The following is a 15,423-nucleotide window of genomic DNA, read 5'->3' on the forward strand; positions in this document are numbered from 1 at the left end:
AAATTTACAATTAATTACTTGCATATTGGCTGTTTTGATACTTTAAAGCACATCTGAATGCCTTATTTAGCATGACCATATTCTAGTTCCCTATCTTGTCGGTCACTACGAGTTATGTCGAACGACATATGGGGTCTCACTTGGGAGGCCAATCATCTCTGAGTTTAAGAGTCCCGTGCTCAGGTCCTGCATCAACCACGGGTCGGTTCTACCTACATGCATTTTTTAAAGCCTTGGCTTGGTGAGTTTGCAGGATAGCCAGCAAGAACGGCCGACAGCTCACAGGCCTTGGGTAAGAGGCGCGGACTATTACTCCCAGTGGCGGTGTTTTGCAGACACATGTGCACCACAATCACACTCTCCTGATGGGGAATGTCTCGCTGCCAAGGCACATGCCCCCAACACGTGCTGGGGCGTGACATGCAACGGGCAGGCAGCTTCAGGGTCCTGGACAGGACCTCAACTGCTTTGGCACATCAACTGTCTGGAGTTGCTGGCAGTGCATCTAGCTTACGGCGGTTCGGCCGCTGTTGCTAGACAGGTACGTGTTGGTCTGCACGGACAACACTGCGGCTGTTTCGTACATCAACCGATAGGGTGGTCTATGATCATGTCGCATGTCTCAACTCGCCCGCCATCTCCTCCTTTGGAGTCAGACGCGGCTCAAGTCACTGCACGCTATCCACATCCCGGGGGAGATCAATAGTGATCTGGAGTTGATTCAGGGAAGACCAGTTAGACCTGTTTGCTTCCCACAAGTCCTCCCACTGCCAGCTGTATTGTTCCCTGTCCCAGGCCCCCCTGGGCACGGATGCACTGGCACACAGCTGGCTTCTGGCGCTACGCAAGTATGTGTTTCCCCCAGTGAGCCTGCTCTCACAGATGCTGTGCAAGGTCAGGGAGGACGAGGAACGAGGTCCTGTTGGTTGCGCCTTACTGGCCCTCCCGGACCTGGTTTTCGGAACTCATGTTCGTCGTGACAGCCCCTCCCTGGCGCATCCCCCTGAGGAGGGACCTCCTCTCTCCGGGGTTGGGCACCATTTGGCACCCGCGTCCAGATCTTTGGAACCTCCACGTGTGGCTTCTGTATGGGACGCGGCAGACCTAAGTGATCTGCCACCGGCAGTGGTAGACACTATCAATCAGGCTAGAGCCCCCTCTACGAGGCAGGCATATGCTCTGAAGTGGAGTCTGTTCATGAATTGGTGTTCTTCTCACTGGAGATGCTTGGTCAGAGTCGTGCTTTCTTTCCTGCAAGAAAGGTTGGAGTGTAGGCTGTCACCCTCCACCCTGGAAGTGTATGTGGCTGCCATTGCAGCCCATCACGATGCAGTGGATGGTCGGTCCCTGGGGAGGCATGACCTGATTGCAGAAGGGGAAGGCTGTTTCCAAACAGAGGTTGGCCCACTGGATAGTGGATGCCATCACCTTGGTGTACCGTTCCCAAGGCGAGCCGTGCCCCCTGGGGGTGAGGGCCCACTCCACACGGAGTGAGGCCTCCTCTTATGCGCTTCTCCAGCAGCAATGTACTCACCCTTTGGCCCCTTGGTACCAAGGTCAGTGAATTTGCGCTGGGGCTTTGGGAAGGTTACGACCTTAAGCGTAGCTTTTGGGGCACACCATGGCTGGCTAACAATTGCAGCGCCACAGGGTTGTGATGGTGTTCGGGTTGTGGCATTTTCCATAGGACCCCAAATGTCGTTCAACATAACTTGTAGTGACCGACAGATAGGGAACATCTTGGTTACGTACGTAACCCTCATTCCCTGATGGAGGGAACAGAGACATTATGTCCCCATGCCACAACCTTGTATCGTTCGCTGTTGCCGGGACATGTTCTCGGCTCCTCAGCGTAAAACCTAATGAGTGGATGCACCTGTCGCCCTTTATAACTGTTGGCACGGGGAGTGGCTCAGGTTTGTTAAATCCACTAGCCAATTTTCATTGGTGTTTTCTCTTAAACTCAGAGATGATTGACCTCCCAAGTGAGACCCCATATGTCATTCGACATAACGTCTCCGTTCCCTCCATCAGGGAACGAGGGTTAAGTAACCGAGACGATCCTTTATCCCTACACAATACCTAAACATAACTACTACAACAACTGCCTGATTTGCTATGAATAAGCAGCAAATTAGGAGTTAATTGAGGGAAAACCAAAGATAATATTGAATATAAGCCTTAATCTAAAGTGTTACCAAAAATTATAATGTTTCTGTTGCTGCATTTACTGTGAGAAAAAAAAAAACTGTGAAAATGTTATTGCAATTTTGAATAACAGATTTAATTTATTTTAAAATGTATTTTTCCCTGTTATTGCACAGCTGAATTTTCAGAAGTCATTACTCCAGTGTTCAGTGTCATATGATCCTTCACACATTCTAATATGCTGATGTGATGCTGAATAAACATGTATTATTATTATAATGTTTGGAAATGGTTGTGCTGCTTAATATTTTTGCATATTTATTTATTTCCCTGTCATTTTCATATTCACTAGGCTTGGTATCCCAGACTTGGGCATCAGTGATAAGTACCAGAAAATTCTGCAAAACTTCGGAAGTGACATTGAAATGGTCTATCGAATTTACACCAAGCAGAAGACAGACCCCCCCATTGCTCCAGACCTCCCTCCAATCGCAGGGAAGATCCTGTGGGCTCAGCAGCTGTACAGCTGCATCCAGGAGCCCATGGATCTCTTCCAGGAGATGCCTGGGCTACTCAGCACACCAGACGCTAAACACATCATTCGGAATTACAACCGGATGGCTAAGGTGCTGCTAGAGTTTGAAGTGCTTTACCATCAGAGGTGGATGGCACAGGTCAGTTGTCTAGAGTCAAAATAAGGTACTGCTGACTTCTTGCTTTAGACAGTTTTGGTCTTTGCTCATATGCCACTTTCACTTGGTATATATATATTTTTTTTTGCCCTATAATTAATTTATTACTTTCCTCTCTATTTAGATTATATACATGTTTATTTAAATAAATATTTAATAGATTTTATAGCTTTTTATAGAAATCATGGCCATCTTTAAAGACATACAATAATGAAATAAATGCATTTGTATCTTTGTTTTAACTAAACAACCATTCTTATTCATCTATTTGTCTATAGACTGAAGCAGTCAAAGTGGGCCTGCAAGCCTCTTTGCTAATCAAGAGTCCAGAAACTGGGGAGCTGTATGTGAACTTTGACCCCCAGATCCTGACCCAGATTCGGGAAACAGACAGCATGCTAGGAATGGGATTGGAGATCCCACCATTTGCAGCCATCTTGCAGCAGAAAAAGGATGTTCTCAAAAAGAACTACAATAAACTTCAGGTATATCTAATAAGGAACACATCACTGTTACTACTGTTATTATTGCTGATGGTTATAGATATAGTTCAGTCCTGACATCTCTCAGACTAGTTTGGCATGGTGATGCATATGACAGTGTTAATATGTTTGGTCTTGGTGGAATAAATCTGCAGAGCAAGCACAGAGATTCGCTACTGTCAGTATCCACAGAAATGCTGTTATCATGTATAGCCTCCTGCTACTGCTGTACATTAATTTGTAACATACCTGTAGAAGATCTCAAGAAAAGACCAAGGAACACAGAGACCAGGAGGGAGGTGGAGAGGCAGAGGACCAGGGGGAGGCCAGGTAAAATGGGGAAACAGAGACAAGAAGTGCAAAACAGAAGTGCAAAACAAAAACGAGTCCAGGAGAGAGGTGGAACAGCGGAGGATCAGGGGGAGGAACGGAGGGCCAGGTCCATAGAGGGAAACAGAGAGGAAAACAAAGACAAGGAGCCCAGGAGGGAGGTGGACCGGCGGAGGATCAGGGGGAGGGACGAAGGGCCAGGTCCATAGATGGAAACAGAGAGAAAGACAAAGACAAGGAATCCAGTAGGGAAGTGGACCGGCGGAGGATCAAGGGGAGGGACGGAGGGCCAGGTCCATAGATGGAAACAGAGAGAAGAGGAGCAAAAACAAAAAAACAAAACAACAACAAAACACAAGTCCAGGAAGGACATAACATTCAGTCCCCAGGGCCGAACTGACAGGGCAGGAATCCAGAGAGGAGCAAGGTGGAATTGGAGCCCTGTCGTTGAGACAGAAGCCTACCAGGGCGGCGCAGAAGACCACCACATCTGTGCGGTTGAGGCAGAAGCCCACCCAGGTGGTGAAGAAGACCACCACATCCGTGCGATCGAGACAGAAGCCCACCGAGGCGGCGTAGAAGACCACCACATCCATGCGGTCGAGACAGAAGCCCACCAGGGTGGCGCAGAAGACCACCACAGTGGGATCAATGACACAGGAGAGCAAGTCTGGTTAGGCAAGTCTGAAACGGAGAACATGAACAAGTTAAGGGTGGCCTCCGTGGCCACGACAGGATCAGTCGAGCGCTCAGAGAGTTCGGCTGAGACGTGACGAGGCTCTGGAAGTTCCGCAGAGGCGAGGAGAGACTCTGGTAGTTCAGCCGAGATGAGGAGAGGCTCTAGTAGTTCAGCAGAGACGTGGAGAGGCTCTGGTAGTTCAGCAGACGCGTTTAGAGGCTCTGGTAGTTCAGAAGAGACGTGGGGAGGCTCTGGTAGTTCCATGGTGTTTAGACTGGATTCAAGAAGATCTATGCTGACTTGACTCTGCTCATGAAGATCATTGGTGGCCTGACTCTGCTCATTAAGATCATTGGTGACTTGCATTTGTTCATGAAGATCAGTGGTGACTTGCCTTTGCCCATGAAAAACACTGGTAACTGGACTTTGCCCATGAAGATCATTGGTGACTTGCCTTTGTCCATGAATATCACCGGTGACTTGACTCCGGAGTGTCAACAGTAACTTACCCTGACTCTGGAGTGTCAACGGTGACTTGACTTGACTCTGGAGTGTCAACGGTGACTTGACTTGACTCTGGAAGGTCAACGGTGACTAGCCCTGAATCTGGAAGGACAACGTTGACTAGCCCTGACTCTGGAAGGTCAACGGTGACTAGCCCTGACTCTGGAAGGTCAACGGTGACTAGCCCTGACTCTGGAAGGTCAACGGTTACTAGCCCTGACTCTGGAAGGTCAACGGTGACTAGCCCTGACTCTGGAGGGTCACCGAGCACCTGACTCGACTCTGGAGGGTCACCGAGCACCTGACTCGACTCTGGAGGGTCACCGAGCACCTGACAGGGCAGTGGCGCTGGGCTGGCGGCCATTTTGGGCAGTGGCACTGGGCTGGCGACCACCTTGTGCTGTGGCGCTGGACTGACGGCTATCTTGTGCAGTGACGCTGGGTTGGCGGTTCTCCTGTTTGTAAACCCCGGTCTAGAATCGGCCATCCCACTGGGAGAGACAGGTGTGGCTGGGGTATTCCACGAAGACCGATTTTGTAAATAAATAACAAACTCCCAGAAATTATAGGCATTCAACTGCTCCATTTCCAGTCTAGGAACCGGGTCATCCAGCCCGGTGTTGAACATATCCTTTAGGGCCGCATCATTATATCCCAAACCATCCGCTAAGGTCCAGAACATTTGTGCTATGGCACCCACCTCAATCCCCTTTTGGCGGAGAGTGGTCAATTTGACATATCTTGTCCTTCGTTCCATCAAACTGGCTGGGGAACGGGTATGAAGACCCACACCGCTGGATCTGAACATGATGGAGTCCTTCTGTGATGATCGGAGACCTAGTGAAATGCAGGAGATGATAGATCCAATCGCAGTATGGATTTATTGGGTAATCCAAAGAGAAATGAACAAGCAGGGGTCAAAACCAAAAATCCATCCGAACAAACAAACAAATAAATAAACAGATATAGGAACAGGAACTAGGAAGATGAGGACTCGGAAGGCGAGGAAACTGGATGACGGAATGAAAGGACTCCATGAAGACAAACAGAATAAGACTGGTTAATATAGGGAGGATAATGACTAATAAGTGAAGACACCTGAGTGCAATTAACAGGAGTGCAATTGTGATGAAGGAATAAGGCTTTGTGGGAATTGTATTGCCTACGGTGAGGTGCCTATGGGGAAGTGAGACCACTAGTGGAGACTCAGGGAAACAGAGACCAGACAGAGTGACACTATGGCATTTGCCTCAATATGTTTTTTGTTGTTGTTGTTGTTGCTTTTTAATAGCCAGTAAGGTAATTGTTAAGTTTAGGTGTGGGGTAGGATTAAGTGATCAAAACATTTTTTTTTTTTTTTAATGAAGAATAAGGCATTATCATTTGCTTTATGAGTACTATTAAAACTCCAATATGCTATATAATATGAATGTTAATAATCAACTAGTTAGAGAGAATTGGACCCTAAACTAAAGTAATAATATTAGTAATAAAGGTGACTCTGACTCTGACTCTATTAACCAAACTATTTAAATGTTAAGTAACGAGCTCATTGGCTGCAGAATCAACAGAGGCAGTCAACTGTCAATCAGTCTGTGCCACAACGAGTTTCATGACTGAACTAGATATTTCACCTTCCAATTTTCTTTCATCATTTACTCATGTCATTCCAAACCTGTAAGACTTCAGTTCATTTTCAGAACACAAATTAAGATATTTTTGATATTATCTCGTAATTTTTATCCATCCAGTGAGTGTTGCCTTGTTTGTTCTTTGCCTCAGCTGATGGTGAGCGAGAACTCCAGGGTGAGATCTAAGATCCAGCCAGCCTTTGAACAACTGATTATGCCACATGTGGCTAAAGTAGATGAAGCCATTCTGCCCGGTCTGACCTCCCTCAATTGGACCTCTCTAAACATAGAGAAATACCTTGATCGAATCATTACTGCACTTGGTAAGAGACTTTCCATTAGGAACACATTAGGAACTTACAGTACAGTAAATGGTGAAAAGTACAATATGTGAACACCCAATTATATACTTGTTGAACATTTAATGTCAAGGCTACTGGCATTAATAGGAAGTTGGTCCTCACAATGTCATTAATACAGCATCCGCTCTTCTTGGAAGGCTTTGCAAGTTATGTGGGAACATGCCTGCTAGGATTTGCTGCCATTAAGAAACAAGCATTAGTGTTGACAAAGGAGTGTCCACATACTTCCGGCCTTGTTTTACATAAGTTGTTTGTAAATGTGTCCTGTATGATAATATATTATAAATGAAAAGATTATTTCTCCTGGTTCCCAGAGGACCTTGAACTTCTGCTGCAAAGAGTGAATGATCTGGTGGAGTTTAGAGTCAATGCGGTTCTGCAGGAAATGAGCACTATTACACTGTGTGTGTTGCCTGAAGATGAGCCATGCAACTGCGAGGAGTTTGTACAGACCACAAAGGTACACACATACATATACATAAAAAAAATTATAATAATATTCTGTATTCATAGCAACATGCTGTTATTTTTCAGAGGATATTGAGGCAGAACCAATTCCACTTGCTAAAGTATAAATGCAGATCAGTGAAATTATAGGACTCTCTCAACTCAATCTCATCAGAAAACTATTTGACAAGTGGTACATTTTTACAATGCGATTAGTACAGAAACTGTTTGTAACATTGTACAAACTTAATAATCATCAGGAAGAAGGAGGTGGGAACCGGCAGACAATCAAAATGACTTTAATAAGCAAAATAAACACCAAACAGTGGTGCAGCCCCTCACGGACGACTGCCGTGCACAAACAAAATCAAAACACAAAATAAAGCCCAGGCCTGGTCCTCTCTCGTCCTTCACTGTCGTCGCCCCTGTATTATATCCTTCCATCTCCGCCGTGGGACTTGAGACCGTTGGGTTGAGCAGGTGTCGTTCATTTCCAATCACTCCACCGGCCCGCCCCACTCGTCACACTGTTCTTATTCACTTTCAATCTTTTCATTTCATGAGGGCCATTGTCATGAGGGTACAGCTTTTTATTTAGCAACAATTTTTGGGGGAAACCTGTTTGGGAACTGGATTGAGTCAGTACTGCAGATAATGTATAAATACTGGCAATTTTATTTTTTCATTACATTTTGGTATTTGGTTTGGTGTTTCATTTCCACTTAAAGCCCAATTTCTTGTTATAATCAATTTGATCATACATGCTCAATTTATTAACCATTTTAGGAGCTTTGCATAAAAGGAGCCCAAATGCTGCATATCAAGAGCTCATTAGTGGAGGAGGCAGCCAATGAGCTGATTAATATGTTACTGGAATTTGAGAAGAGGGAGGAAGAAGAGAAAAACCGGAATGAGAGCAGGACAGAGAGCAAAGTGGAACAGATGGAAAGTGATGGTAAGAGCTGTTGTTCATCATCCATGAAATTGGCACCAGAAATTTACTTTTTAATTATTATTATAATTATTTTACTTTGGATAAAAGCATCTCCTAAATGAATTAATGTAAATGAAAAAAAAGGGAATGTTGGCATATTTTTGTATGGCTCCATTACTAGACTGAGCCTGGTTTCTCCCACAGTTTTACCTTTGGCTTGCTTTGTTGGGGACAATATTTATGGTAACATTGTTGACTTGACTGCACAGACATTATTGTAAGAGAACTGAAATGAGCTGGATGCTGACAACAGTGAATCAACAAAAACTGTTTTCTATTGTCATCTTGCATTATCAGCATATGTTTTTCCTGTTTAACACTGTGAAGCTGCGTTGACACAATCTGTATTGTATAAAACACTATATACAGTAAATAAAGGTGACCTGACTTGACATGGTTCTCGGTGGTAAAGGAAGTATCATAAAATCCTAATATTGAAAAGGGTTCACATATGGAGAAAATGCCCGAAAACCAAAGAATGTGCAGGGCCAGGACTTATTAATGCATAGTAGCTTATCATATTCCATGTACTCACAGTAATATATTGTGACCATTTCTGTTTTATTTATCCAAAGGAGATGAGGAATGTAAATCAGAGGGCCGTCTCTTGTCACGTAGTACCTTGGCCACTAGTGTTGGCCCCTCTTCTCCACTAATGAAAAAGAAGAAAAAAAAGGATCGGATGAAGGTGATGGAGGAGGAGGCAAAGGAGCTGCTGTCTCATTTCAACCATCGGAATGTGGATGCATTATTGCGCCTTACCCGTAACACACTGGAGACTCTACGCAAACGCATCAATGCTTCATCACTGATGCATTTCCTGGGTTTGTGAAGTCACTTCTTTCAGTGGTTTTACTGATAATACTTTAGTAAATTTATTTTTGGTTAATTTAAAAAGTGTTTTAATTAAGTTTAATTATAAAGCAAATAAAGCAAATGCATGACAAATTAATAGAACCAACTTAAGAAAAAATCACTGTGGGGAACTTTTTGACCCTACCTTTTTGTTTCAAAGCATAAAGCTTCATATAATCATATAATTCATATAAAGGTCAGCTTTAGCTCATTGTTATTAAAATCCACTCACCATGCAGCAGATGCAGACTCCTCAAGTCGGCAGAGGGGAACAGCCCAGCAGCCCATCTTTAGCGTGGGAGTGTGTTTAGCCATCCCCAACATGATCGCGGTTCCAGGGCTTGATGAGGTTCAGCAAGCCTTGAACAAAGTTGTGGACTGTGTGGTCAGCGTCAGTAAAGGAGTTGGACAGTGGAGCAAGGAGAGAATTTCCAAGGTATTTATGTATTAATTAATTAGTTTATCAGTTAATGAATTAACTGAGTTCAAATAGCCTTGATGGTAAAGGCATTATATATGTAAAATGGGTTTCAAATGCCATTTCATGTTTATTTTGAATAGCCTATAGTGTGTCTTACCTTGTATTTTATGTAATAATTTTGTTTTCTTGAACTGACATGAATTCAGAAGTTGCCATACAAAATCTATAGTTCTTGTTTTAGTGTAATGTATGTAAAATGTCAGACTTGAGTATTTTTGTTGTCACAGAGGAAAATGAGTGAGCGACGCATGGCTGCTCTGAAACAGAACAGCCAAGAGAGTGAATCAGAAGATGGCGAATCGACCTATCGCAGCTTAGCCGGTATGATTCTTACCCACTCTTTGTAATTACACAGCTCAGCAGAGCAAATCAAGAAATAGCAGGTCTTTGGTTAGTTTAAAATGTGTCTTTATAATGGTTGAAAATTGAAGCTCTGGATGGATAAATTAATCTCCAGTGATTTGATAAATAAATCTGGGGAATAATGATGATGAATGCAGACAGTGGATGTCATTTTGTGAAGTGGTGACATGTCCCTAGTGTCACGGTAAAAATCGTATCCACATTGTTTATTCTCTCTCTATTGCTCCCTCTCTGAGTGGGGATACTGACACAAAATTGACAGTGTACAGTAGTGTCACAATTAGAGATAAAGGGTCCTTCATATAACTAACTCATATAACTTTTTGGGGGAAGTCGTGGCCTAATGGTTAGAGGGTTGGACTCTCAATCGAAGGGTTGTGAGTTCTAGTCTCGGGCCGGACGGAATTGTGGGTGGGGGGAGTGCATGTACAGTTCTCTCTCCACCTTCAATACCATGACTTAGGTGCCCTTGAGCAAGGCATCAAACCCCCAACTGCTCCCAGGGGGCCGCAGCATAAATGGCTGACCACTGCTCTGGGTGTGTGATCACAGTGTGTGTGTGTGTGCACTGCTCTGTGTGTGTGCACCTCGGATTGGTTAAATGCAGAGCACAAATTCTGAGTATGGGTCACCATACTTGGCTGAATGTCACTTCACTTTTTTTTTTTTTTTTAATTTGAGGCAAAAATAAAATAATATATATATATATATATATATATATATATATATATATATATATATATATATATATATATATATATATATATATATATATAATTATATAAATTCAGTGGCATTCTTGTCTCACAGGTCCTGCCTGTTTTTGTTTACGGTAATAACTTTCTCATCTTTTAACATTTTGTTCCTCCAGAAGGCAGTACCTCAGATATATCAGCATCTGCAAACCAGGTCATTTCCATCCAAATTAAGAACTACCACAAAAGCATCTCTGAGAACAAAGAGATTGTCAAGCTGGTCTCTGTGCTTAGTACATCCATCAACTCCATCAGAAGGGTCAGTTTTAGTTTCTTTCTTTTTTTTTTATTAATTAGATTTCATTACCATGCCCCAGACTATTATAAATCAATTTACCAGAGATTTACCCAAGCAGAAATGATTCAAATAAAATGAAGCCCTGGCCTTAAGTAAACCTCTTCTTGAAACTGGCCAAAATAGATTAATTCTCTTGAATTTTAAACTGGTATTCTAATTTGAATTAAACTTTATGGAAATTCTAGGAGTTACTGTGGCTCAACCAAGGGCTCAACCAAAAGTATATTTTCCGACCTAGAGTAGATCTTTCCTCTAAAATAGCATAATATTTGTTGTGTAGAATCAACATGATCAGTTTTGTAAAAAATATGAGCTTGACATATCTGCTTTTAAACCTTCTGAAACCCCTCAACTTCCATTAAAAGTGTGCAACTGTAAACAGTAAATATTTTTTACAAATTGAGGAATAAGCACAATGAATGCTGTCTTAAGAGTTTAACTTATTTTGAATCTAGATTGAATCTAGATATTTATCTAGAATCTAGTCAGAAATATGAATATTGTCCCATGGGAACAAGTCTGTATAGCTTTCATCGGATCTGTTTGTTTTATTTGGTTGTGATTATAACGTGACAGTGTGCTATTTTAAGGTGTATACCATGCAATGTATGATACTGTGCTTGTCGTGTACTGTTATGCAGGAAATAGTAAACGCTCTGGATCACTTCAGCCTCTATCACCACATCTGGAAGAAAGATAGAGAGGAAACCATCCAAAAATTCATCCAGGGGAACCCTCTTCTTTCTGAATTTGAATCTCAGATTCTGTACTACAGGGATCTTGAGCTAGAAATTAATGCAGAGCCTGAATTTATCTCAGTAGGAGCTCTGGCACTATATACAGGTAGACAGACTCTGAATCAGTAGAAACTAAGCATGCCAACAGTGATTGAGAGGTTAACATGCAGATAAGAGGTTTATTTAAATTGCACAAATAATGACTCATCAATGGTATGAACATGCTTAATTTACTACTCTTGTTTCTAGATTATTATATATGAATATTCAATTTTTTATTAACATTTATTTTATTTATATTCATTAATTTTTGAAGGAAAGAATTGGTTATTTCAGTTGATTATTATTATTATGTTTTATTAAACTACAAACAGAGCTCTTTAATCTTTGTGTGTTGCTGAATTTACCTACAGCGGATCTAAAATTGGCTCTTACTACTGAGACAAAGAGTTGGATGGTGGATTTTGGTCACCACTGCAACAGGAAGTACCGCATGGAGATGGAACAGATCTTCACTTTTATAGATGAGGCAAGCAAGAAACTCAACAGGCAAATTAAGGACTTGGATGATATTCGTATCGCCATGGCAACGCTCAAAGAGATCAGAGAACACCAAATCTCCATAGACTTTCAAGTTGGTCCAATTGAGGTACACAAAAAAGAAAACAATCAAGAAAAATAAAGTATACAGGGTCTTTATTTAAGAAACTTTGAAGTACTAGCCCTTAAACTAAAGTGATATCAATTTTTGTGTGAACTATACCATTAAGAATGTACTTTACAGTAAATAGAGACACAACACAACTTATATATTGTCCTCTGGAATAATGCCAATGTCTCTTTCTCTGGTTTTGACCTGCAGGAATCATACAGCATGCTACAAAAATATGGATTGTTGATTGCCAAAGAGGAAGCAGACAAAGTGGACACACTTCGTTACATGTGGGAGAAACTGCTTTCTCGTAGCACAGAGGTTCAGAATGAGCTGGTATCCCTTCAACCAAACTTCAGGGGAGAACTCATCAGAAACATTGAGATCTTTGTGGAAGACTGCCAACTCTTCTACCATTACTATGACAAGGTCAGAATCCATCCATTTCTATCACTTTGAGATGTTCCTTCATGAAATCACAGTTTCAAGCCCAAACACAGTTGTTTTCCTGCATTTATATTTTTTGGGTGTTCTGTAATATAAAATTGCTAGAAATCAAACCACACAAAAATGTAACTTATTCTTTGAAGAAATAAAACCATGGTTTATTTTAACAATATGTGTTTCTCTGGTTTTGCACATTTCAAATCTTTAGGATGGTCCCATGGTGGTTGGATTGGCTCCCCAGGATGCCAGTGACAGGCTTATTATGTTTCAGGTATAACATAACTTGAATTTCATTGAAATGCTATCATAATATAACTATATATGCTATCTTAATATGTGACCCTATACCACAAAACAAAAAGTCTTAAAAAAAAAAGATGGTTTCCTACCATAAATATATCAAAATGTAATTTTTGATTAGTAATATGCATTGCTAAGAATTTATTTGAACAAAATCAAAGGCGATTTTCTCAGTATTTCATTTTTTTTTATTATTATTATTTTTTTTTTTTACCCTTAGATTACAGATTTTCAAATATTTGTATCTCGGCCAAATATAATATCCTAACAAACCAAACATCAATGGAAAGCTTATTTATTCAGCTTTCTCAATGATTAATTGTTCAATTAAGGAAATAAATGCTGTACTGAACTAAAAAAGTGAAACAAAAGTGAGATTAGAATTTGAATCATTTATTTAAAGTGCATTTTTAAACTGGTTTAATATATTATTATTATTATTATTATTATTGTTGTTGTTGTTGTTATTACTATTAATATTTTATATACAAATTATTTATTATTATATATATCACTCGGTATTATATGTTTTATATACATCACATGGTATAAGAGTGTATATCATGTTGTGTTCATATTTTTGGTTTATGAATATATAAATTAATGTTTGCTTTAGGTTATTTACTATAATGGTCTGGTGTTCCACAGAATCGCTTTGACAACCTGTTCCGCAAGTACGTAACATACACAGGTGGGGAGGAGCTCTTTGGCCTACCTGTTACCCAGCATCCTCAGCTTCTTGAGATCAGAAAACAGTTGACACTTCTTCAAAAGCTCTATGGACTCTACAACAGTGTCATTGACACAGTCAACGGCTACTATGACATATCATGGGCTGACATCAATATTGACAGAATAAACAATGAACTACTTGAGTTTCAGTCGAGGTGAGAAGGTTACAGAAGTCAAACTACATTTCCGAATATCCACTCTCTGGCAGTCATATAGTAACACTGAAAAGCATGAAAGCACCAGGGCATTTCAACTGTGCTGGTCTGTTATGGGTAATTACAGAAATTTCCTATGCCTGTCAAGAACTGAAATTAAAGCTTCAGTGTTTTGGAGCAAGTACCAGTGTAACACAAATAACTTTTCATAATAAGATGACAAATTAAGAGTTTACTGTCAGATATAATTTACATAAACTGTACAATGAGTTCTGTACAATGGGAATGAACATTTGTATGTTTTTTTTGCAGTAAGCAAGGTTTATGCACAGTCAAACAACATAAATTTTCCACTAATAGTGGACAACAATTCACAAATCTAATAATAAGTTATCTTTAAACATGAAATCAGGAATAACAATGATATTTGCAATAGTTGGCATATTCATTACCCTGCTGAGAGGTTTTAAAATTTTTTAAATTGTATTTTTTTTGCAGGTGCCGTAAGCTGCCACGGGCCCTTAAAGAGTGGCAGGCATTTCTGGACCTCAAAAAAACTATTGATGACTTTAGCGAGTGCTGCCCCCTGCTGGATCTAATGACTAACAAATCCATGATGACACGTCACTGGAAGAGGATTACTGAGGTTACAGGTCACACCTTTGAAGTCGAAACTGATAACTTCAAGCTCCGCAACATCATGGAAGCCCCACTGCTGAAGTACAAAGAAGAAATTGAGGTCAGAATTTTGTTTTATATATAGATTTATAGCTCTTTATTTAAAAAAAATTCCAAGTGTGACAACCATTTTTGCAGGACATCTGTATTAGTGCTGTGAAGGAGCGTGACATCGAGCAGAAACTCAAGCAAGTAATTGCAGAATGGGACAACAAGACCTTTACCTTTGCTCACTTTAAAACCAGAGGTGAGCTCCTTTTAAGAGGAGACAGCACATCTGAGATCATTACAAACATGGAAGACAGTCTAATGGTGCTAGGCTCACTTATGAGCAACAGGTGAGTCATTAGACTAACATTTAATTTCTCTGGAAAATTCTACTATCTGTGCAGTTACAGTAGTTTATTTCTAGTGGCATGTCATGGCTATGACAATATCCACAGCGGGTTTATGATAGTCTGTTAGGGATAATATTTTCTTTTTTTCCTTAAGTAATTTTACCACTACATATTAATTAAAGGTATTAGTAGATTCTATACGCATCTGCTAACACTTTATTTTGATGGTCCCCTAACAGACATTCTGTTGACTAAAAGTAACTTTGCATGGACATGTCAACTTATTCTACTAACCCTAACCCTAACCTAACAGTCTACTAATAGTCTAATGAGAGTTAGTTGACATGTAGTTGCAAATTTATT

The 15,423-nt window shown here is 40.9% G+C and overlaps 1 protein-coding gene across 2 annotated transcripts in view; it reads left to right on the forward strand.

Annotated features, from left to right (window-relative positions):
• dnah5 (dynein, axonemal, heavy chain 5) overlaps positions 1–15,423 on the forward strand; it is a 179,193-nt gene that overhangs the window by 24,245 nt on the left and 139,525 nt on the right. The window contains exons 15-30 of one of the 2 annotated variants that reach the window (XM_026264930.1): positions 2,501–2,822; positions 3,119–3,325; positions 6,618–6,789; positions 7,143–7,288; positions 8,062–8,230; positions 8,845–9,093; positions 9,364–9,560; positions 9,833–9,926; positions 10,840–10,982; positions 11,663–11,864; positions 12,172–12,407; positions 12,621–12,839; positions 13,066–13,128; positions 13,806–14,044; positions 14,543–14,783; positions 14,861–15,060. In XM_026264930.1, coding sequence (XP_026120715.1) covers positions 2,501–2,822; positions 3,119–3,325; positions 6,618–6,789; positions 7,143–7,288; positions 8,062–8,230; positions 8,845–9,093; positions 9,364–9,560; positions 9,833–9,926; positions 10,840–10,982; positions 11,663–11,864; positions 12,172–12,407; positions 12,621–12,839; positions 13,066–13,128; positions 13,806–14,044; positions 14,543–14,783; positions 14,861–15,060 — 3,099 coding nt within the window. The remainder of the gene's footprint in view (positions 1–2,500; positions 2,823–3,118; positions 3,326–6,617; positions 6,790–7,142; positions 7,289–8,061; positions 8,231–8,844; positions 9,094–9,363; positions 9,561–9,832; positions 9,927–10,839; positions 10,983–11,662; positions 11,865–12,171; positions 12,408–12,620; positions 12,840–13,065; positions 13,129–13,805; positions 14,045–14,542; positions 14,784–14,860; positions 15,061–15,423) is intronic. The other variant, XM_026264931.1, reaches the window with a different exon arrangement.

The sequence above is a fragment of the Carassius auratus genome, unplaced genomic scaffold (assembly GCF_003368295.1).
Source record: "Carassius auratus strain Wakin unplaced genomic scaffold, ASM336829v1 scaf_tig00217152, whole genome shotgun sequence".
In the NCBI taxonomy this organism is placed as follows: Eukaryota; Metazoa; Chordata; class Actinopteri; order Cypriniformes; family Cyprinidae; genus Carassius; species Carassius auratus.